The 23,024-nt window shown below is 38.9% G+C and overlaps 1 protein-coding gene across 4 annotated transcripts in view; it reads right to left on the bottom strand.

Annotated features, from left to right (window-relative positions):
- IKZF1 (IKAROS family zinc finger 1) overlaps positions 1 to 23,024 on the bottom strand; it is a 108,683-nt gene that overhangs the window by 15,621 nt on the left and 70,038 nt on the right. The window contains exons 5-7 of one of the 4 annotated variants that reach the window (XM_053986180.1): positions 10,128 to 10,181; positions 7,963 to 8,022; positions 5,648 to 5,908 (exon numbers count right to left, since the gene is read on the bottom strand). The exons of 1 other annotated variant lie outside the window; for it this stretch is intronic. In XM_053986180.1, the coding sequence (XP_053842155.1) occupies positions 5,648 to 5,908; positions 7,963 to 8,022; positions 10,128 to 10,181 (375 nt within the window). The remainder of the gene's footprint in view (positions 1 to 5,647; positions 5,909 to 7,962; positions 8,023 to 10,127; positions 10,182 to 23,024) is intronic. 2 more of the 4 variants (XM_053986154.1, XM_053986161.1) reach the window with 2 other exon arrangements.

Here is a 23,024-nt window from a genome sequence, read left to right as displayed (position 1 = left end):
CAAAAAAATCTTATGCAGTAGCAAGAGAAAGATTTCAGGGAGAAAGTTGTTTTCTCACTGCTGCTCTGTGACTTCCACCGGCTGCAGGTTTGATATAACATGAGGCTTTCAGACTAAACCTGCCAGTTTCTTAATGCTTCACTGGCTGGGTCAATTTGATCTGAAAATCTAATTTTTTTTTTCTAAATCAGAATGGCACATCACAATGCAAATTCAAACTCATTTAAATAAAGTGACTGCAACATTTTGTGTTGAAGAGCCACTCTTCCTGATCAGCAGTTTTGGAATAAACCAATATCCAATTTTGCATGTTGTGGCATTTGGTGGGGTTTTTAATGTGGCTTTTTTCAAAGGGTCTTTAAAATATGCCACTGAAGCAGCAAAATAAAAAGGAAACTCATTAAAAATGCATTTCAGGATCACAAGTTCATTTCAGCGTTACATTCTTATATTTAAATGAAAGGCACTTCATTATAACAGTTATAATAACTTCTTTTCATTTACATTTTCCCTGTATTTTCCCTTTCAATTTCTTCTCCATTACCTGTCTGTCCCTAAGCAGCCAAATCAGGAAAGAGACAGAGAAAAGAGAGAAAGCTAGAGAGTAAAATCACAGAAGTTAAGACAGTGCAAAGGAAGCACTGTACTTCCATGCCTAAGTCCCAACTCTTCTATAGGTAAGGTATGAACAGAGGAGTTGCACAAACAAGCTCTGATGGTGTACACTTTGGACAGAAAAACTTGAAGAGACACAGCCTTGATTTGTCTAAACTGGTGTTTGTTATGAACGAAGTGAATCAAAGCCTTTGCAAAAAATAATATGACTGTTGTTTGCTCTTTAGTGTTGTTTAAAATCAATGTATTTTATTAATTTGGGGTTTTCAGTTTTTTTCTTGTAATTTTTTACATTTAAGATAGATGAGGCCTTTTCTGAAATCAGTGGGAAATAAAATACCAGAGAGGAATAACAGAAAAATTATACATAAGAGCATTCTATCAGCAAGAACTGCTTCTGCATGCCTGTTTCTTTACAGCCCTCAACTAAGTCAAACTAGCGTTCAAAAAACATTTGCCGAATTTTATTTCTCTTAGGCATCAGTTCAATCTGTTGTAGTAATTATAGTGCATTAACATTAGAAACAGCCCAAAGATGACCTGTTCTTAGTTATCATTTTTTTTTGTGCAACAATAACATTGTATTTAAGATTTCAGTGCTGAAGTTAAAGTATTAAAAGAAAGAAAACCAAAACCAATTTCTTCCTTCTTTCTCAAACATCATGTATCACTTTGCACCCTAGGATGACCTTTTATGTCCATACATGTGCATATATGTGCAGCATGACCATTTTTGACTTCTGGGTAATGCACCAGAATAGCTGAAGGTCAATCAGACAGCAGCACTGTCCCAACCCAAAAACATGAAAACTCTGCCATCAGGGCTGGCAGCTTTAGCATTCAGCAAACAGCCAAATGAATCCCCCCTATGGCAAGACATTTTCATTGGTCAGTTTCAAGCACAGCAGCCTAGTGCCTGTCAAGCCAAATGAGCTCACTTTCTTTGTCCGTCAAGAAACCCTTTTCATCTAAACTATACCCACACATGGTTCAGCTGGGGTGGCATGCTTATGCAGCATAAGCCTTACAGGACTTTGAAATGTACTTCATAAGCCATGCATGGTATGATTAGGGAGAAAAGAAAACAGGTAGGTGTCTCTCTACTTAACTTCTTCATCTTTGGGGCAGTTAGTGCAGAAAGTGTTTTTCAGAAATGGACTGAACCAGTAAATGGAACAAGTCAGCTCAGCAAGGGGGACACATTCAGAAGTAGTTAATTCTTACTAAGCAGCTTTTCTAGCATTCATTTCTGTTATTTTTACTCAGAGGACTGTAAGAATACAAAACAAGAATCATAAAAGTACTCCAGGAATGAAATGTAAAGCAAAGTAAGAATGCAATGTATCTCTAGCCTACAGCCCTCCCAGTCACAGGGTGAAGACTTGCACTAGGTAGAAAAGATGGATGAAGCATTTCAAATGAGACTACTGCACACCAAATACTTCTACAGAACTTAGAGTGGGATCAGATTGAAGGAAGTCTGAACTTATGTTGCTGTAGAAGGAGAAGAACATTGTCACCAAAAGACCCTGAAGCTACGTATAGCTTGGCTGGCCCTTAGCTGTCCATGATGCAACTACTGGGGGGAAGAATGCCTCCTTTATGGAGCTCAGCAAAACTCCCAGACCTGCCAGGATGCTGACAGCCACTGATGGAAGGTTACTGGGTGTGGTGATACCTCTAAAAATGAACAGGATGGAAATAAAAAATACATGATGAGTCTTTTTCTAAATAGTCTAAACAGAGTATTATTTTCTCCAGGTCTGAACAGTACGTACCTGTCCTGGGCATGTAGCCATGACCAAATATAAGCCCAGGAACAAAAGCTGCAATGGGACCTTGAATTCAATCAACCATTATCACCACTGCAGTGATTTGCAAGCCTTAGTAGGAGCTTGGACCCTGGACCACTTATTCAGTGAAGAATACTTATAATCTTAATTAAAATATTTCTAATTTCTTAAACAATGACAAGATCACCTAACACTCAGAGACCTCTAACATGCAGAGGTCTCTTTCCAAATAAATTCGAGACATTCAGAACCAAGTAAAAAGATGTGAGTATAAACTAAAATTAGTGTACATATAAGGAGGCAATATATACACCTATGCACACACATACACAGATATGCATGTATATGCAGATATATGCACAATGAGCAAGAGAACCCTGAATATACCCTGAGGTTTCAGCATCAGGGAGCAGGAATTTCTTTCTCCTTTCAAGACCTCCTTTTGCTTAAACACCAAACATGACAGTGGCATGCTGGAGAAAATGAATGTGCTGAAAGGGAAGGAGAGTGAGAAGAGTTGGGCATCTGTGAGTTGGGATTTGCTCTGCTGATATAAGCAACAGGTAAGGTGTTAGGAAGCAGTCAGTGCTGTACAGCTGCCTGCAGATAGGAGAGGGCAGAAATGTCAGGTGCTGCTCCGCATATCTGCACTTGGCAGGTGTGTTCATTAAAAACAATTACATCTTTTATCAGGTCAGGCAGTCATTTTATTTTGGCACTTTAGTGTGCTAGAGTTTTGTTCACTTATCAAATATTTATTTAAGAAAACCTCACAGCATATGCCGGTTTTACATGAATTAGCAGCAAAGTAATTCATTTGTGAGGCTTATTCCTTCACCAGGCATGTATTGAAATGGGCTTGGGCATACTCAGTTAAATGTCTGTAATAGTATATCCCATTTCGACTTTAATTTTCACTGCGCAGCTGAAAGGAAAAGCAGTCTGTACTGTTTCCCCATGACATCCCTTTAATTTAAACTACCAGCTCTGAACTTCCACTCCTTTGCCAGCCCCTGAAAAACCACCTGAGCTCATTCAAAGAGGCTGCTCAGGAGAGGAGCTGAGGATGAGGCAGGAGGGAAAGCAAAGGCATTCTTTCCATGGAAGGACTCAGGGACAAAACTTCACACCCTTTAGTTTTATTGAGTGTAAAAGAAGAGAGTTGTCCTGAGCAAAGTGCCTCTTGTGGGGTGCTTCTACTGTAGGCTTTAATTAAATTCCCTTATTAAAAAGAGGCTTTAGTTGGCAAGAAGAGCTCTGCAAAGGGTGAAGAAATCTTCAAGTGACAATCTTTGTGTGGTAGCACGCCAAGCACCCTTGGCAGGAAAAGGGTCTCTCTGCCAGGCAAGAAGTTTGGGGAGCTGAAGGTCTGTGTGGGGGAAATGACCTGGCATGCAGTGAGGAGGCCCCTGGGGATATTGTCACAGGGACCAGGCAGCCCAGCTCATGCTCAGAGACAGTGGGCTGGGTACCAAGGAGCTAATGAGAAACAAAGGCAGCTGTGCCCACCACCTCCCTAAAGTCAGGTGTGTTCTCACACAGGCCATTTAACCCTGGTGCAAACTGCCATGGACCTTTAGGGACGTGAAACAGCTCCTCTGATCCAGAAACAGTGTTGTTGTTTTTTTTTTTTTTTTAACAAAAGAGCACTCTGCTTAAACAATCACAAAAACTTCTACCTCTAAGTGCATTTCAAGTTGCAACATATTGTTTCAACCACTACGGCATCCTCTTCAGCCTATGGGTCTGTTTGAAAGGCCTCATGTACAAGTCATTTTACGTGTTCATTTTATCAATTTTTAAAGGACCATATAGAAAAGAAAAGAAAAGAAAAGAAAAGAAAAGAAAAGAAAAGAAAAGAAAAGAAAAGAAAAGAAAAGAAAAGAAAAGAAAAGAAAAGAAAAGAAAAGAAAAGAAAAGAAAAGAAAAGAAAAAAAGAAATCAAAAGTACTTTGTTAGATCTAGGAAGTAGGCTACAGCCTCTCTTCTGAGTACTAGTTGTGGCTTTTCCAATAATTATCTGCTCTTCCCGGACAGAGGGATTCATCACAGAGAATTGAAGAGTACTTTGAAGCAGGCAATGTAACAGCATTGCTTATGAAAGTGGCTAACCCATGCATGCTTCCAATAGCTTGGACAGACACAGTTACTGTGACAGACAGTAACACTGAGGGCAGTGGAACACACTGCGGGGCTTTTCACGAATCCTCTCCATTTTAACTCTGAAAGCACTTTCTTAATCTCACTACTTAGTAATTCTGGGAAAGTTATTTAAGCAAGACTGTGAGGATATGAAGAAAACATCTATGTGTTTATTGGCACAACTATTTCAGTCAAATGTAACTATAAGACAGATCAATTCTTACCTTAAAAATATTTTAAAATTCCCTCTCAGTGGAATATTCATATAAAAATGCCGAAATTTATTTTCAAAGCAACTTCTGTGAAATAACAGTACAGTTCGGTTGTTCTCTTTTAGCTATGAATGACACTAAAGTTTAGATTGGAAGCCTAAATTTTAGACATCTTAAATCAGGCAATGTGAGACTCACTCCTTACTTTTTCACTTGTTTCAGCCTCTTCATTTTTCGCCCTCAGAATTCAAAGATTGAGAAAAGAATATTCACAGCACTGTATAATGAAAAGCCATCCCTATGGAACACAAAATCTTTACATGTGTCTTTTAGCGCCCCGGTGAAAACACTTTAGTGCACATTTGACCCGTGACAATACTTGTTTTTACTTCATGAAATACTGGACATGAAATGTAAGTATTTTTTCACTAAGTCTGTCAATACAGTTCTCTTAATACATATTTTTCCAATCATTTTCGTAATCACTGACCCATAAGCTTTGCTGTTTTATTGGAAACATTATAACTGGGTTAATTTCAGAGTTAGCTATAAATGTTTTTTTCTTCAGCAGTTCTTAGAAATTAAACAAGACTTCTATGCTTTTCTTTTACATTTGATTTTTTCCATTTTTTTGGTAGTTTTTTGTTTGTTTGTTTGTTTCAAATCAAAAAAAACAGCACAATTTTTAGCCCAATAGATAGACTTCCATGAAGAAGCCTCAATTCCTGGGCAGGCCAAAAGGATGTACCAAAATGAGTTCCAAAGGCTCACCAATGCTGCATTACCTTAGAAGAGGCAACATATGCATGATACAGAATATAAGTCTTAGTTACTAATATGTGGCCAGTTCTTGTCAACTACAGAAAAAACTATGGCAGGCCTTACCAGTGTGGCTTCGTTTGTGAACCATGAGCACATTGGGACCGATGCAAATTATCCCACAGATATCACATTTTAGCTTTCCGTTAGGAAGTCGAATGCCTCCAACTCCTGACAAAGCCTTGCTGCCTGGGCCATTGTGTGAGCCATTCATTTTCTCTCCTGTGGCATCAAGCATTCGTAAATCCTCTGCACATTCTTCCCCATTCATTTCACAGGCACGCCCATTCTCTTCATCACTCTGAGTCTCTATTTTAATATTACCAGCTGAAAGAAACAATACAGGATGCCACTCAGTTTGGTTACAGAACAAATAATGTGGCAAAGCAACAATCACATGAAAGAAGTTAACTTCTAAACAGCAGGTACAATATCACTAAATAACAAATTCTGTGACCTCGACTATAATTCTGTGGGCAATGTGATGAGTTTGTAACACATGGAGCAATGAACAGTGAATATCAGTAAAACAAATAGAAGGCATCTAGGGAGCTGGGAACCCAAACAATATTACAAGTCTGTTTGTAGGTTGCCTTGAGATTTTTGCATTTATATCTTTCATTCTGACAATCAGGCTAACTGGAATGAACGTTAAAATTAATCCACTTTATAGGGATTTGTCCAGAACAATTGTGAAAGTAAGTAACTCAACTCAATGGATACAAAAGAACAGAAAATGCAACATTCTCCACTTGGCAGGAAGATTCCAAGGGTTGTACTGAGTCCCAATTTTTGGTTTGCAGATCTACGGGGTAAGCAATGACAATGGGAAAGCAGAGTACAAACACTGATAAAGAAAGCAGGATAGGAAAGGATGGAAAGAAGAAATTATAGGAGTGATAGTTGTGTTTCTAGAACAGCAAGATTAGGATTGCTGAGTAATAGGAGACTATTACTAGAATCAGAAGTTTATGATTAAAAACCAGTCAAATAAAAAAAGGTGGCTGGGAAAACTATTATGATTTATTGGATAAATCCTTTACATTGTAATCCCATAGTTGACAATTGCTTGCAGCCAGAATAAGAATTTAGGTAAATTTGCCATAGCCACACAACATGTGAAAACATAGAGGCTAGTAAATTTGATGTGATATGAACATAGCAAACTTCAACATTAAGGAAAAGGGTCAAGATTCAGACAACTTCATGGCAGTATTCATTCCTCTTCTCTCCACTGGATTGTATGATGTTTTATGTAGAAAAAAAAAATCTTTTCTGTTATTTCCCTCTCTTCTAATCTGGTGATTTTGGTGAAAAAATACTTCATTAGGCTGGGAAAGACCATTTCATTGTTCAAAATCTTACTTTCCATACAGTAAAAACCCCTCTACCTTCATCCCACCCCACCCAAAAAAAAAAAAAAAACAAAAAAAAAAAAAAACAAAAAAAAGAATTTACTTCAGTAGGTAGCTAAGAATATGAAGGATCTGTTTCACCCAATAAAGTCCAGGTCTTTTCCTTCTGTGGAGCAACAGTTTTATGGTAACCTCATTCAAAAATGATGGTGTAGCAATGTGATAACAAAAAGCTACAGGCAATAATTACCGCAAGAGATTGAAAGACCTTGATATTCCTTTGAAATGAAGAGGATACACAAGCTCTTCTCTGATACATCCTGCAACCTCACAGGTGTCCCAGAAGAACTGCACAGATGTAACTGACAAGAGTATCTGACTCAAAATCCTACTGGGAAACAGAAGCCTAAAGGTGTTCACATTTATGAATACTGCTTGACTGGACACCTTTTAAAAGGTCTACCAATTTAGATATTTTAATATTTTTTTCAAGTGTTGCATTTTAATAGAAATAATATGCAAAACAGAATAAGTGCAAATCATAAATAGCAGTTTTCCTTTAAAACGTAGTGATATACCAAAAAAGTTAATGACCAAACAATGACTTAAAAAGATGGTATGACTGGTTAAACAGAACTGATTCTGCAGATTTAATGGGCTACAACCTCATACTGCTGTTTGCACCATGGCAAATAGAAGCAATATAAATATTTGACTTGAGTATGTAACAGAATTTTCCCACAATTTACTTGTAATTTTTTTTTCCTTTCAGCTATAAGAATAATAAATATATATTTTTACTAAACTATTATAGGCTCCTTGCCTGCCAGGGAGAAGGTGGCTTTTGAAGCAGATTTTCTGTTGAGTTAAAACAAAATACACATGAACAAAACAAAAACATCAAACTACTTAAGTGCATGTAGACAAACATACATTACTTAGAAATGAAATGGCACAAACAAAAAATCATAAAAGTAGGAACTAGATGGAAATGCTCAGTAGTGAACTGAGTTTCAGTATACTTACTGGAAAAAGATTTGGGAATTATTGCATGAAAGTCCCTAAAGCCTTCTGGCCCGTATGCAGCTGCAATAAAGAAGGCAAACAAGATGCTGGTTTGTGGTACTGCTAGCAGTAAATGTAAAAGAAGATGGCACTATTGCTATAAGACAAATACCTAGGAGAAAGACAAAACTTATCATCACAGAAGCAACATAAGCATTGTAGGATGAAGGAGGAACAGGAGAAGAACAGCTGGCAGGGGAATCCTGACTTGTCTAGAACAATTCCCATTTGTGAAAATGCCCTTTTCTTCCAAAGCAACCAACAAGTTTTATCATGTTTTCTAGAAGCGTAATGTGCTCTTGGGTATTCCCCTTGCTTGTGCAGTAATTCCTGCTGAAGTCAGGAGGAACTCTTGCTAACTCTTGTCTCAAAAGGGTCAATGCAGGCCTCGACAGTTCAGCTTCCTCAGAAATTATTTTTTGCCAATATACCCATTTTCTGTGACAGAAATCTCTTACACATCCTTATTTCTAGTCTCTGCAGTTATAAAAAGTGAAATTGTGTTGTTTTATTCTTACGCCTGCTGGTCTTATGCAATGGAAGAAGAGGGAGTTTAGGTTTACATATATATGTAATTTTTGTTGTGTATATTGGCATGTTTTTGGTTGTATTTCTAAGGCTCATCCTCACAATGTATTCACAAAGAACAGTTGTACAAATATATTATCTCCTGCATAGTATGGGTAGCCACATACAAATTACCATGCTATTGGGCATGCTGATACAGGTAATGCTAGTGTTCATTACTTGACATAAGCAATGACAGGGATATTGATCCAGCCAATATTCACTGAAGTTCTCCACAGCTATGTCCTGGACTGCTGCAGCTGTACTGCTCAATTTATGTCCCCGTGCAGACCAGGCTGAGTACCCAGGATGTGCATCCATTTGGCAGTGCAGCTCATGACAGGGCCTCAGTTCACATGCACAGTTCACTCTGCCAGTCAGAGCTGGTGGACATTGAGGGCACCTGACTCACCCTGGGTCCTCACAGAAATTTTATGGGCCTAATTAACAAAACAAATCTCTCCCTGTTCAAACTTAGTACCTCTTGTGAATCTATCTGCAATACAAGAACTAGTGAAAAGAGTTCCACTGATGCAGGAGACACAACAGGAGAGAGAAATCACTCCAGTAAAAATGCTAAGGACTTTTATTAAATCTAAATAATAGGGAAGGCAGGGTATAATTTCTTTTTTTTTTCCCCTTGGGGGCTTATACTGGAAATAAAAATCATCGGCGTTTTCTACTTTTGTGAGAGTAATTCTTGTCCCTCCCTTGTTATAATGGAGAAATTAGTATGGAGCAACAACAATGTGAAAAATACCTGTAAACTTTATTTTTCAGGTGCATTGATTAAGAATGTACTCAGACTTTGTACTGGCTTCTGAAACTGTTACCTGATACAGTTTTCTGTAGAAATAATTTCTGTGTGCATCCATAGCTGCATTCATTAACTAGCATTAAAATAACTCATGGTAACAATTTCTCACTGGCTCTTCTAACATTTAAAAATTAATCTTCTAGCATTAAAAAATTACTTATTAATTAATTTACTTCTATTTGATTGGAGATGACCTTAAAAAGCTCTGTATTTTATTCCCTTTGTACACATTATCACAGTCCAGTGGTGCTTAATACAGATGCTTTTTTCTGTGGAAGGGGTGTGGAGTTCTTTAACATCACTGAACTGACAGCTTTCCCCCACTCCTTTTTTACCTATCCAGAGTGTGGAAAAATTACCCAAAAGCAGGGTACTGACTGGGTCCCTTGTGGTCTCTTATGTTTACTGGAAATTTCACTTGGGATTTTCTGAAGAGCATTTTAAATTAGTGTTAAAACATCTCTTCAGTATCCTATGGCTAAAGGTGATTTACACAAGTCTTAGAAAAAAAAAAAAAAGATACGTCAAAGGGGAGAGAGGTGATGATATAAATTATCACTGAAGAGCAGCATTCCTGGCTCTGTATCAGACTTGGGCCTGGGCAGTCATGAAAGCAGGATGGTATGAGAGCAGACAGCATCACACTTCCCTGGAAAGAGCTGAGCAACATGGAGATGGAAGGGAGGCATTTTGCAATGAGTGAAAGAGTTGATAGTAAGCAGAAAGGAGAAACCAAACAGACCTCCCGAGAAACTGGACGTAGAGGGTGGCTTTCGAAGGACAGAGAAATAGGCAGCTGGAAAAAAGATGCATGGGAACAATTAGTAATTTGCTTACAATTCACCACCAATCTACCTTATTTTTTTAGCTATGAGAGTCTGTCCCAGCTGTAAAATGCTTTTAGTATTGTGAGACTTTGGCAATGGCATAGGTCTAAGTACCTGGGCCATAATTCCATTTGGAAGGGGGCATTCACCTCCCAAGTCATAGTTTTCTCCAGTGGGATTTTTAAAGAAGTAAAAAAGCATAAGACCTAGCTATCAAAGGTATTTAAAGAGCAGCAGAGAAAGACAAATCACACTGGAGCTTCTGAGGCATTTAAACAATAGAATTCTTTGATTTTTAATGGGATTTGACTTTTTACCCCAGTAAGTACTAAATTGTATCTTGTGGCATGTACCTGCCTTTAAGAACTTATACTTTAGACTTTGAAAATAATCCTGATAGCTTGGTTTTGTGTCATGCAATGTCTTGTTTGCACTTTGCAGCCAACAGCAGAGAGAGATTTCTCTTCAAGTGTTTGCAAATAGTTTGGGTGCCTGTAATTTTTTGTTTTCATGGCTTATTTTTTATTCCATGACAAGTCAGAAGTATTTTGTTGATATTATGATATTGATGATATATGATATCATATATCAACAATATTATTGATATTGTTGATATATGATATATATTGATGCTTAAATGGTAGTTTTAAAATCCATGAAGACACCATAACTATTCAACCAGCAATCTTACCTGACTGATTTGAACAGTACCTCATCACTGTAGCGGTGAGGAAAAAAAACTTTAACACCATCCTTTCTAACAAATGATAGAAAATGTTGCTAAAGAGGCAGAATAAGATGAAGAAGCCCCACTTATCAGGCCAAAATAAATCACCTTAGGATGCCAGCATGTGTCAATAAATGCAGACAGGATCTCTTCTTGTTTACATAGGTACTCAGAAAACAATATTGTCAGCAATCCCATCTGTTTCTGATACAACACATAACGGCTATTGTGTTCTGTAACAGCATACGAAAATTTTAGCACTTGGTTTTGTGCACTGAAATCCTTCCCCCTTTCCTTTTTATATCATGGTCATTTACTGTGGTATCAGCTCTGTTCTCACCCTACAAGAGCACTGCAAGTGGAGGATGCCATTCTCAGAAATGAAAGTTGCCTTTCCACAGAATATTTAAGAAGTCATCATTTACCAGCCAGACTTGACAACAAACAATGATGACCAATTCTTTAACTTAAATTATGTGTCCATTAATAGTATCTTTCCCTTATGAGCTCTGAAGCAACAAGAAAAATTGTGTGGGTGTGAAAAATGACAACGAAAGGTCTGGGCAGAGTAACCATAATGCAATGCCTTGAGCTCTTCTTCAGTGTAATTCAGATGACACAACAGAACAGAGATAGGACTGATCAAACTAGCTGGTTATTTAGCTACAGAAAAAGCAGATGCACTTAAAAATTACTCTTCTGTTCCCTCCTTTCTACATATAGCACTGCATTGGCAGTGCTAATCAAGCGTTTGTGGTGTGTCTCTGTGTAAAATGTTGAAAGTTAGAGGGCATTTTCAAAGGGAAACAAAAATAACAGAAGGAAGAGCAGTAGCAGGAACTGCTAGGACACACCTGCAGGTAGAGAGGCTGGTGCTGACGGATAAGGAGATCCTCGCTGCAGGGTCCATGCTGCTTCTTTTGACTCCAAGTGCCAATCAGCCCTTGGCAGCCAATTTCTTCCCTACTCTAATTCTGGCTTTCAATCAAATGGATATTATTCCAGAAACACAGGCGTCCATAGATAAGCTATCTCCTATGGGACAACTGGTGTGAGGAGCTCCACCCATGTCATCACCCATGACTGCTGCTTCTCCCTACTGCTGTCCGGGGGAGGTGCCCACCCTGTAAGCCAGCACCAGTGCCTGTCAGCATGCACAGCCTGTCCTCAGCAGAAAGGAGCAGGGAACTGTGCTTCACTGCAAAACACATCAACATGTTTTTCTAGGGGCTGCAGTGAAATCAAACTGTATGGACTCAAACAAGTGAACAAAACACGAACAAAGTATGTCCTCTCTAGGTACAAATAGTGACTTTTGCTCCACTGTGCATTCTCCCAGTAGCTTCCTGTTAGTTACCTACAGGAATTTTCTAAAGGACCAGTAAAGATGGATTGGTTAAAAGTAGATTCAATAAATGCCCTCAAATATACACTTGAAGATATGTGCCTTTTAAATACCTTTCTAAATTTGTGTTCCAGCAGGAAATTATCTGTAACCAAACCAAGGGGCTGGTCTAGTTCATATTTCTCGTCTTTGTTGTGACACTTCCTGGTGCAATTTGTACTGGATTCAAGTTGTTTTTCCAAAGGACAGTTAACTACCTGGCTGCTTGATGTTCATCATCTGAACTACAAGTGAAAATGAATTTTAAACACAAGAGAAAGAGCACTGTCAGGAAATGCCATACTAAACCTGTTTCTCAAGTTCTACAAATATGTGTAATCCATGCTTCCTATATTGGAAATGCTCTGCATCTTTTACTGGCTGCATGATGGAGAAGCTAAGGGAACTGCTGCAGGTTTGCTGGTAACAGACTTTATTGACACTTCTCTGCTTTGAGAAGTAAGCTGGGAACACTTTCAAACTTAAGAGAAAGATTTGATGACAAATAAGAGCAAGAACAGCATTTTTTATCCTCAAATTTTTTGTCTCTTCTGCTTTCACCAGATTTTTTTTAATATGGACATTAAAGGATGAGTGAGTAGTAAAAGGGCCCTTAGCAAGAAATTTTTAAAAAGCAAAGTAACCTTAAGTAACAATGCAGAACAGTGAGGTAAAAACAGTACTATATTTAAGAACATTCTCAGGTCACCTAAGTGTCCGTGAACACATATGCTTTTGTGCTGAGACTGGAACCTCCAAAGCTGCATTCTGCAAAAAGACTGCAGGCACAATCATTGTGGCTTATGCTCTTCACATAGCAACAGTTATCCAAGAAAAGCACAGCCTCAGATATATTATATCCTAACATTTATGAGGCATTTCCCTTCTCTAATCCTTCCACAAAGCATGCTTTAGTGAAAGTCATGGGTGTTAACCCATCCTCAACTAATGCAACAAAACTCTAGCTAAAGGCAGTCACACATGGCAGCTGGGAGAACATGAAAGGAGTATGCACCTGCAAAGATTAGTGTTTTGGAGACGAGAAATGACTATATTGAGATACGACAGGCAGACCAGAAGCTCCACAAAATGGAAGTGACAGCCAGGATCATCCGTGAAGCCATGCTGTCAATGCCAAGAAGTTGTCCTTATCTAGGAGTTACTGTGGGCATCCCTTAACAAGGCAAAGGGCTTAAAAAGTGCAGAAACACAATTAAAACCAGACAAGGTGATCAGTTACATATAAATAATGTGAACTGTAGTTAGAGGGGAAGTTTTATGCTTGCTTGACCAAGAGAAAAGCCTGTGAAATCTGAACATGCACAGAGGGTATTGGTCAGGTACCAGATGAAGGCAACAGCCACTGCCCTGAAGAACAAAATTATCACCTAGGAGCAATGAAGTGCCCTTGGTTCTGTGGTTCAGGAAGAGGTAGGGAGATGAACTATTTTGTATATTCCTTCAGAGAACCTAAATTTGCCTTGCCCTGAATGCAAAGTTAGCCTTTCTTTGCAAACCCTCCCCTTTTCATGTACCAGCTCAGTGAGCTGCTTGCATATCCTTATTTTTGTGCCTGGAGTGGCACAGAGCTACCCTGCCTCAGGGTCAGGCCCTTGCAAGTCCATCTATGTTGACAAGTCTGTGCATGTTAACAATGTGCTGTGCCTCCACTATCATTGAACGGACACAGGGACTTTTCCAGGGAACATTCAGCTACCATGATGATGCTTTGAGCAACATTTTACACCAATGTACATAGTTCCCCATAGCTGTCAAAGGGTCAGTAGATCTAAATTTAGACCAAGCAGCTGTGTTTAGATTTGGGGAGGTGCCTTTGGGTGTCATGCCAAAGCTGTCCACTGTCAATGTCCTCTTCTGAGAAGAGATCAGAGGATGAAGTGGAGAGGAACTCAGATATTTCAGCACTTGGGAGGGAATACACTATGAAAATTTTATTATCTTGCCTACTTTAAAAACAAATTGCTGAGCAGAGTCTTCTGTGGCCCCCTCATATGACACAGGGGAAAAAACCCCAGGGATATCGTAAGCTTATTTTAGACTAAAGCAAATAAAATACAGTCATCACTTTATGAGTGATAAAGTAGATGTTCTCTCTGAGGACTGTGCAAAGAAGTTGATGCTGAATTACAAAGCCTGTTTTAGGTTTTTAACCCTGAGTGCTCACTTATTTTTCCAGATGGTATTGAAGATTGTTCTTTTTCAGTTTTAGAAATATTATGAGAAAATTTTGCAATCTAAACTGCTGTTTACTTGGTTAGAGTGTACTCAACATTCCAGAAAAAGGAAATCCTAATCTACATCTTCTGGGGAAGAGGCAAAAAAAATTCTACAGAAATCTCAAAGAAATTCTCTGAATATGGACATACCTGATAGCTCCTGAGGGGAAAAGTGTCAGGACAATATCAATTCTTTCCCACGGTGTATCAAAGACAACAGTTTGCTACAGGGACCTGTATTCCCTCTCTGGCAATCAGTCCTTTATGTTGAAATGGCAAGAAACCCCAAATGATGCTGGCAAACTTGGAAGTACTCAGAGATCTGGATTATTCTGAAAGTCTACAAACTCAGTTTAGTACACATTTTTAAGAGACTCCTTGTCTTTCCTCACTTCTATATACTTTTCCATGCTTGCAGTTTTCTTGCTTTTACTTCAGGAAAAACAAGCACATCTTCCCTTTCCTGAACAGAATCCATCCTTAGCCACACTGTTGCTATGATAAGTCGTCCCTGGCACTGGATGCCTCTTCTGTGAAGCATACAACAACTGCAAAGTCGAATACTGTTTTCTTGGGTCTTTGAGTGCAGTGTTAAGAGAAAAACCTAGAATCCACTAGCTCTCCGCAAAAGATGAAGGAGATAATATTTTAAAATTTAAAAAGATGAGTTTCTCAGAAAGATGTGGAGAAAAATATGTCTGAAGTTAAGACTAAATAATTTTATATATAAAAGATATTACAGCATACTACCTGAACTCTGATCTGCAATCACACCTCATCTGTGATTTGAAACTACTGAATTTAGGAGTCCCTATTCCTGTCTGGAAGTGTGTCTCCAAAACCAGAAAGTAACTATGCTGCAGAGTTGAAGTTTAGCTGAGTTTCTGGTCCAGGTATCACCATGCCTCCAGAAGAGAGAGGCAATCCACTCAGGTGCAGCTTCCTCAAACTGAACAATTCTTCAGCAATATCTAAGACTGGTGAGTGTAAATGGTGTTTTAAAATTATTTTACCTCTGTTGAATCAGTAATCTGACATTAGAAATTCACTGAAAACACAGTCAAGATCACCATCTTCTGACAGTCACAATCACCATGCTGGGTATCTTACATCAAAACGCAAACATTTTCTTAAGTTGTATAGAACAACAAATCATCCAAGCCAACACCTTGCTGGCAGAGCTTCAAAGGACAACTCTTTCAAAATAATAGTTTTTAAGCTGAATATTTTCCAATACCTCCAATCGCTCAACTAAATTGTGACAAGGAGCCCAAAACTGATTATTATGAACATGAGAAACTTATATAACTCAGGCGACAGAAATTATCCCATCAAAACCTTTATTTCTGGATGAAGTATAGAACAGAATAATCTAATAAGGTCTAAATAGTGTTCAAACACTCTTCCACTCATTTCAATAGGCCTACCAATTCCTTTAACACTTGTCTATCAGCAAAAGATTTTTACAAAAGCAACTAATGTTTTGTGGTGCCCCAACTTCAGATACTAATGAAATTAGATTATCAGAAAACAGATCACCCTGGAAAATGCTGATCCACTAAGAAATCAGACCACTGTCTCAAGCTCTGTATCTGAATCTTGGGCATCCAGTCATCTCAGAAGCTTCCTCTGTTTAGCCTGCATGTGCAAGCGGGCATTTGTTACCTCCTCACAAACTCTGTTTGGTGTAATCTGTAAGTTGATCAGTAATGCAGTAGTTAATAAAAAGGACCTGTATTGGCATTTCAAATCCCAGAAATGGTTCAGCTATTGCTTTCCAATCTGCTGCAGAGGGAGACTGTGAAATACTTGGTCTGCTGCAGCACCACACAGACTGAAAGCAACTGTGTTGCAGTGGAGAGCAATTTTGAAGTATCAAAATTATCTAGGAGCTTAAATGTCTTTGACTTTTAGTGATATTCAGATTTTTAAGACAACCTGAGCTTCCTGTGGTGGAGTGCTGGGGGGGATGGAGAAAAAGTAAACCCACACTGAGAATGCTGTGCAACTTGAGTCCAATTGCAGCCATAGGTGAGAAGCTATTACAGCTTCCCCCTTGTCCCCTTGGCCTAACAGGAAACCTTTACAAACTGTTCCTCTAACTCCTTCTGCAAAGAGCAGTCTGGACATATTTCCTCCCTACCCACAGTTGTTTAGCTCCTTAGCACCTGTCATGGTCTAGAAGTTTGTATTAATTCCTACACCAGTTGCTATGATGCAGTTTTAATTCACTCAAGTTGAAAGGTTTCTAGGAGACCAGAGAGAGGAGAGGAGAGGAGAGGAGAGGAGAGGAGAGGAGAGGAGAGGAGAGGAGAGGAGAGGAGAGGAGAGGAGAGGAGAAGAGAAGAGAAGAGAAGAGAAGAGAAGAGAAGAGAAGAGAAGAGAAGAGAAGAGAAGAGAAGAGAAGAGAAGAGAAGAGAAGAGAAGAGAAGAGAAGAGAAGAGAAGAGAAGAGAAGAGAAGAGAAGAGAAGAGAAGAGAAGAGAAGAGAAGAGAAGAGAAGAGAAGAGAAGAGAAGAGAAGAGAAGAGAAGCACCTCTAACTAATGGGTGCCCCAGGAAGCATCTGGAAAAAATCCTTGAGAGTGAGTTTTTCCAGCTGCCTAATCTCTTAAGAGAACTACAGCATCTCATTTTCAACCATGCTGTCTTCCAAAGGTTTACTTCACATACAGACATGGGCCCTAAGAATAGCTTTTCTTTTGCAGTTCTATTATTTATTTGTTTGTCTGTTGTTTTGAAAGGACAGTTTTAAGAACTGTGCACAGTACAGGTCTAGATCTCTACTCAGCTTTCATCTCCACAGGCAAGTTCAAAACCACATCATGGCTATATCTCCTCTGTTGTAGCAGTATCGTGGGAGGCCCCTACACTGGTAGTGCCTGCATCTCTCCTTTGCATTCAAGGACACGGATGGTTCTGTTTTGGATAACCTTTAACTAAGTGGAAAGCTATTATCTCAAGTTACCAAGCTGGAAACTTTCTCACTTCTTGTCATTTCTCTTCCCTATTTATAAATCTCTCCTTCACTCACCTACCCACTCCTGCCTCTCCACTTTGATCTGCTTCTTTGCATTCCTGGAGGTGAAAAAAAAGAGCTGCAGTTGTGACACTGCAGTTTGTATGTCACATTGTAACATTTCCACATCCTCCTCACTCTGTTATAAAAGTACTCTAAGAGGAAGAAGGGCAAATAATGAAATATAGGAAAGGAGGAAAAGAGGAAGCAGCCGAGAGATAGCAGCCCAACTGAAATGCTAAGAATTATGGAGAAGTGACATAAAGGGAAGCATAGACCAGGAATTATACTCGGTGGCTTAGCAAAAAAAAAAAAAAAAAAAAAAATCTTCCAGATTACTATTCCTCTCTGACATTCACACACTTGACATGTATTCCCTTCCCCACCTACTTTAAGACAGGCACCAAACTGTGGTTCTCTGTGTGCAGCTGGACTCCTCCGAACCTGAACTAACCACCAGCCCTTTCCTTATCCTCATATCAAAGGCTCAACTAGGCAATGGTCTTTTTTGCTGAGGGCAGCCATGGGGGACAGAGTGATGGAAGAGTACAGAAGGAAATTGGCTAAAGCAGAGTAGGGATTGCCTAACTGGGCAATCCCACCTGGCTGGCAGCAGATGGAGCAGACAACTTAGGAAGTCTTTCCACTGAGATCATGTGTCCCACTTGTTCAGAATGAAACTTGGCTGGAGCAGAAAGTGTTTGAGACACAGACTTCTTTAAGAACAGAGTGGGAACACCAACTTTTTATACTCTCCCATTTCTTGAGGACTTTTCAGCAAGAATTTGTCTGATAAAGAGCTAAGTAGAAAGTAAAAATGTGAGAAATGACCCTCTATAAATATCACAACACTAATAGTTATACATAATTTTTGAGTCAAGCTCCAATTTTTGTCTTTTCTGGTGGCTAACTGAACTTTGTAGTTTCTCAGGAAGATAGTGGTGAAATCCTGCATGTAAATAAAGGCAGGAGTGTTACACAAAGGTGTACTGTGGCATATTTGTTCATCACTGCATGAAAGCTATCTTATTAGAAGAACTGACAAAACCATTTGAGGCTATTCCCCACAAAAGAGGCTGTCAGGAGGTGATAAGAAATGAGTTTTAGTAAGATTTCACTTTCTTTGAAATACTCTTGAACAGAGAATATCAGCAGGTTCAGCTCTTCTCCCTACCATTTTTCTGTAAATTAGAAAATACCCTCTGGGCTACTTGAGCAGTGTTTATTTCTTCAGCTAAAGTTAATGTAATTTGGGACATGTGAGACTTCCTACCTGTATAGGAAGGAGTTGGCACTATCATCCAGTGAATGTCAATAGTTCCGGAGATGGAATCACTGTTGGAGACCTGCTCTGCATGTCCTATCCTGCAGCTGTGAATGGTCTCCCAGTTGCCTACAGGTACAGCACCAGTAGCTCTAATCTACAAGGGCAGAGTTTACATAATGCATTGTTCTTGTAGGGCTGGCAGTGACCAAGCTGTGAAATATCCAGTACATTTATGTGAGAGGAGCTATGACCACTGTGAAGATTTTGCCTGGCTTGTCATATCATACCTACTATAGAGATGGGCTTCTGCTTATTTCAGATTTTAGGGGCATGACCTGCCTTCTTCTGTCTTTACTGGTCCTGGTCTGGTTTTCATTTCAATTGAACCCCTCTTGATGTAGTTCAGCATTTCCAAGGATAAAATTCAGTCATGCAGCAGTTCAGGAAAAATAATGTTTTGTTAATTCAAATGAACATAGTAAGAGAGACCATAGACATGGATGTTCTCCACGGGAAATGGATGTAATTTTTCTATTTGACTTTGGATGAGAAATGTAAAGAAAAAGAGGCATAAATAGAATCACTTTTCTGCCAATCCAGTCATAATGTTACTTACTGTTAAACCAGAATAGTTGGAAACAGCTAAGCATTGGGCTGCAACCCTAGCCATAGGGAAAGGCACAAGCAGTTTGGTTAAGGAACAATACCACAAGGGGATTTTTATGCTGATGTAAACTTGGAAAAAGAGAACATTAAATAGCAATAGAAATGGGTAATACTTGATCCAGAACTATTCTCAGTTTCTCACCAATTATTAATAGTAGTTATTCTCTAATATTTCTCATTCTCACACTCAGTGTCCTATTGCTCCAGCCTACATAGAATTTGATAACAAACAAAATTTTACGAAATGGGGCAAGGCACTAGATAAAGACTGAGAAAATCTAGGTTTAATTCCTAGCTTAGTGACAGACTTCCTGTGTGGCCATGGGAAAGGCATTTAATCCATCATGTGCCTTTACTTCCCTATCTGCACATTTTTTCAATTCTTTTAAAATGGGGGATAAGACTTTTTTTTTTTTTTTTTTTTTTTTTTTTTTTTTTTTTTTATGGGGAACTCAAAAGCCATTTTGCTGCTTAGAGTGATTCTTATATTCAGGTACATGCCTCTCATGTGTCCTAACTCATAAAGCTGAAATCTGGCCATGCACTGGTCACCTTCCTGGTATGTGTTCTACAGAAGAAGATTAAGGACCATGGAGCAGGCAGAAGTTGTAGCTTCAAAAAATTATATAACTTAGGTATTTGTGAAAATGCTACTCATAATCTGTGACACATCCTACAGAATTATACAAAGGTAGAATTACTGTCTAGTCTAATAAACCTTGTTTCTACCAATAAAATACTGGATAGCAAATGCTTGGAGCCTTCAGCCAGCTCTTCCTTATCCAGGATTGTTCAAGGTCAATAAGTAAACTTCTTCTTCCTCAGACTGATGCAAAATCAGGAAAGAAATTTTATTTTTCCTCAGATGACCTTTTCCCATGCTATTACTCTATTTCAAGAGAGATGTAAAAATCCCAAAGGCACTACCTCAAGGAAAGAAAAAAGCATAAGCTGTTTAACAGCCAAAGCAGTTTTTAATTATCCTCCACACTGAAGCCAGCATGGCAAAATAATCAGTGGTCTGAGAAAGGAGAGAAGAGAGGGCTCAGCCTGTACCTCTGGTGGGGGAAATGACCAAAAACTGAAAACTGTCATCTCCAGTTCAGCTGCATAGTGCTTCTCATACACATTCAATTATAAGGTGTGAAATCTCACTCCAAAACCAAATTGCTAGAGTATTTTTTCTTAAATGCAAAAGACCTTCAGAAACAACTCAGCATAAAGAAAAGTCTGGACCAGAGTATGGATTTGATATCCTGAAATTTGGGCTTATGTCCCTACTTTATCTTCATCTGCCCAGCCTCCCAGGACCAGCCTTACTCACTTCTGTCACATCAGCACTAGGTGGAAATTTCACTCACTGCACTGGTACAACCCAGGATTTCTGCCTTTCCAAATCAGGCACAGAGCTTGGAATCAGCTCTCCTCTTTTTCCAGAAGTCCAAGTGAAACAGTAAATTGCTCCTCTCTACTAAGATCTAGAGTAATTAGAAGTCAGAAAACTAATTACTTCCTGATTCCCCAAGTGATCTAATATTTCATTGACAATATTTATTTTATTCCCTCATGTAGGATCACCAAATCCTTTGTTTATTTACTTTTACCTGCTTTATATTTTTCAATCTTATTTTTCAAGCTGAAGCAATGTGGTTTAAAAAAAAAGTTGAGTACTTTGAACCAAACCAATCCCACTGCACCCTGAAGAAGAACACACAAGACTGTTTTGCTGCATCTGTTAGAAAAAAAAATTGCTCTCTGGTTTCCAGAATATTGTACATGGTTTAGATTGCACAGCTCAATTGATTACATTTCATTCTGCCCTACCTAACACTTACCTTGGCTAGGACTTGTAAAGCTTAATTAATCAATTATGTGTATATATATATATATATATATATATATATATATATATAGCCTTAATTAGACTGTAAACTCTTTGGGGTATTCTGTTGGTGTTTGTGCAGTGTTTTGAGTAACAGAGGCTCTTTTCCTGGAGCCCTATGCCACAATGTAAAATGAGAATAAAAAAAAAAAGTCCCAACAAAACAATTGGGAAAAAATGGCAGTAGAAAAACCCCAAGCATAATTCACTCACTTTTTCAGTCATACACCAACAGCAAGAGGTAAAATAGACAAAGGACATACAATTATATGCAACTAGAACAAGATCTGTGCTGTGAAAACTGGTGCCAGGCATTCAGAGAGTGATCAAAGCTTGGTCTCCTGTAAGGGTTAATGATCTATTTAGACTATCATTGTTGGCATTTCCTGCCATCTCAGCATTTATGGAATATTTGAAAGTGTCTAGCATGCAAAGTTTCTGTCAAACTTCCTCTCTGATCCTAGTCGCGTGCCCTAGCCAGTGTAAGTGCCTTTTACTTGGAAGAATCCTTTCAAAAGCATCTGCCCAGTTTATGTTTAAAGTGCTTTTCAAATATTCCAAAGGATAAGACATTGTATTGTGTTTTCACCAAATATGATGGATTCTCAAGGTAGAAACAAACAAATGTGTGTCCTAATGTGCCATAACATATCAGGAAACTTTCTTTCCCATGAACTACCAAGTTGCAGCTCCTTCTTGCTACCAACCCAGAGAGAGTACATCAGCAGTGCCCAACCCAGGATTCATAAAGCACCTAAATTTTATACTAACATCCAGACAGTGTGGTGGGACTAAGTGTGAGGCAAATGGAAAAATGAAAAAAATCTGTGACTGATGAATGATGCTTTGTTCATTTAGAAGAGAGAAAAAGTCAACTTTGAATCTGAAGTTACTAGTCCAATATAAAAAGACAAAATTGTAGTGGCTGACTATTTCTGAGCACATAAGACACACAAATCCCAGTAATCCCAATATTCTACTTGAAGGCTTTTGGACTCTTGGAAACTGTTAGTCATCAGGATTGTCACTTGCATTAGAGTGGTTCTAAGAGCTCTCCTTGCCACCTGGATGAATGAAGTACAGCTCATCCATAACTTCAAATTCCTTTACCTCAAATTCATCATGGAGTCCCAGGAAAGCTGATGCGTACCACAGGCTCACACCTTCAGGGTAAGGTGCTTCTCAAGTGTTTTAAGAAGAGAACGTTAAAAGTTTCATTTTCTATTGTCATCTGTTTTATCAAATGAATGTGCAGTGCTGTGAGTAGGGCAGGATGGTGGCATGCTGCAGAAAACCTTCCTGGCAAGTCTGCTGAAACTAGCTTCTGCTGATGCAAATGTGCTATTTGCTAGAGCTGCCCATGGCTATCTGATTAACTCCCATCCTATGCCTGAGCGTGAAAAACACAACCCGCAGCCCAGAATGTGAGGATCACTGTGTTCTCAGGAAGTAGGCAACTATTTGTGCTCTGTGTCACTGAGGGCAAAAAAGAGGAGTGAAGAAAACCACCATTGCAGAGAAAACATGAGTTCTCACACAGGAAGGCTGGGGACTGCATTGTGCTCAACTAGCCTGGTCTTTTTGAGGAGTTATAGCTTGAACTTACCTGAAGCCCCCCAAGACGTGTGTAAG

This window comes from Vidua macroura, chromosome 1 (assembly GCF_024509145.1).
Source record: "Vidua macroura isolate BioBank_ID:100142 chromosome 1, ASM2450914v1, whole genome shotgun sequence".
NCBI classification, from domain to species: domain Eukaryota; kingdom Metazoa; phylum Chordata; class Aves; order Passeriformes; family Viduidae; genus Vidua; species Vidua macroura.
This window is presented reverse-complemented; position numbering and strand designations above follow the sequence as displayed.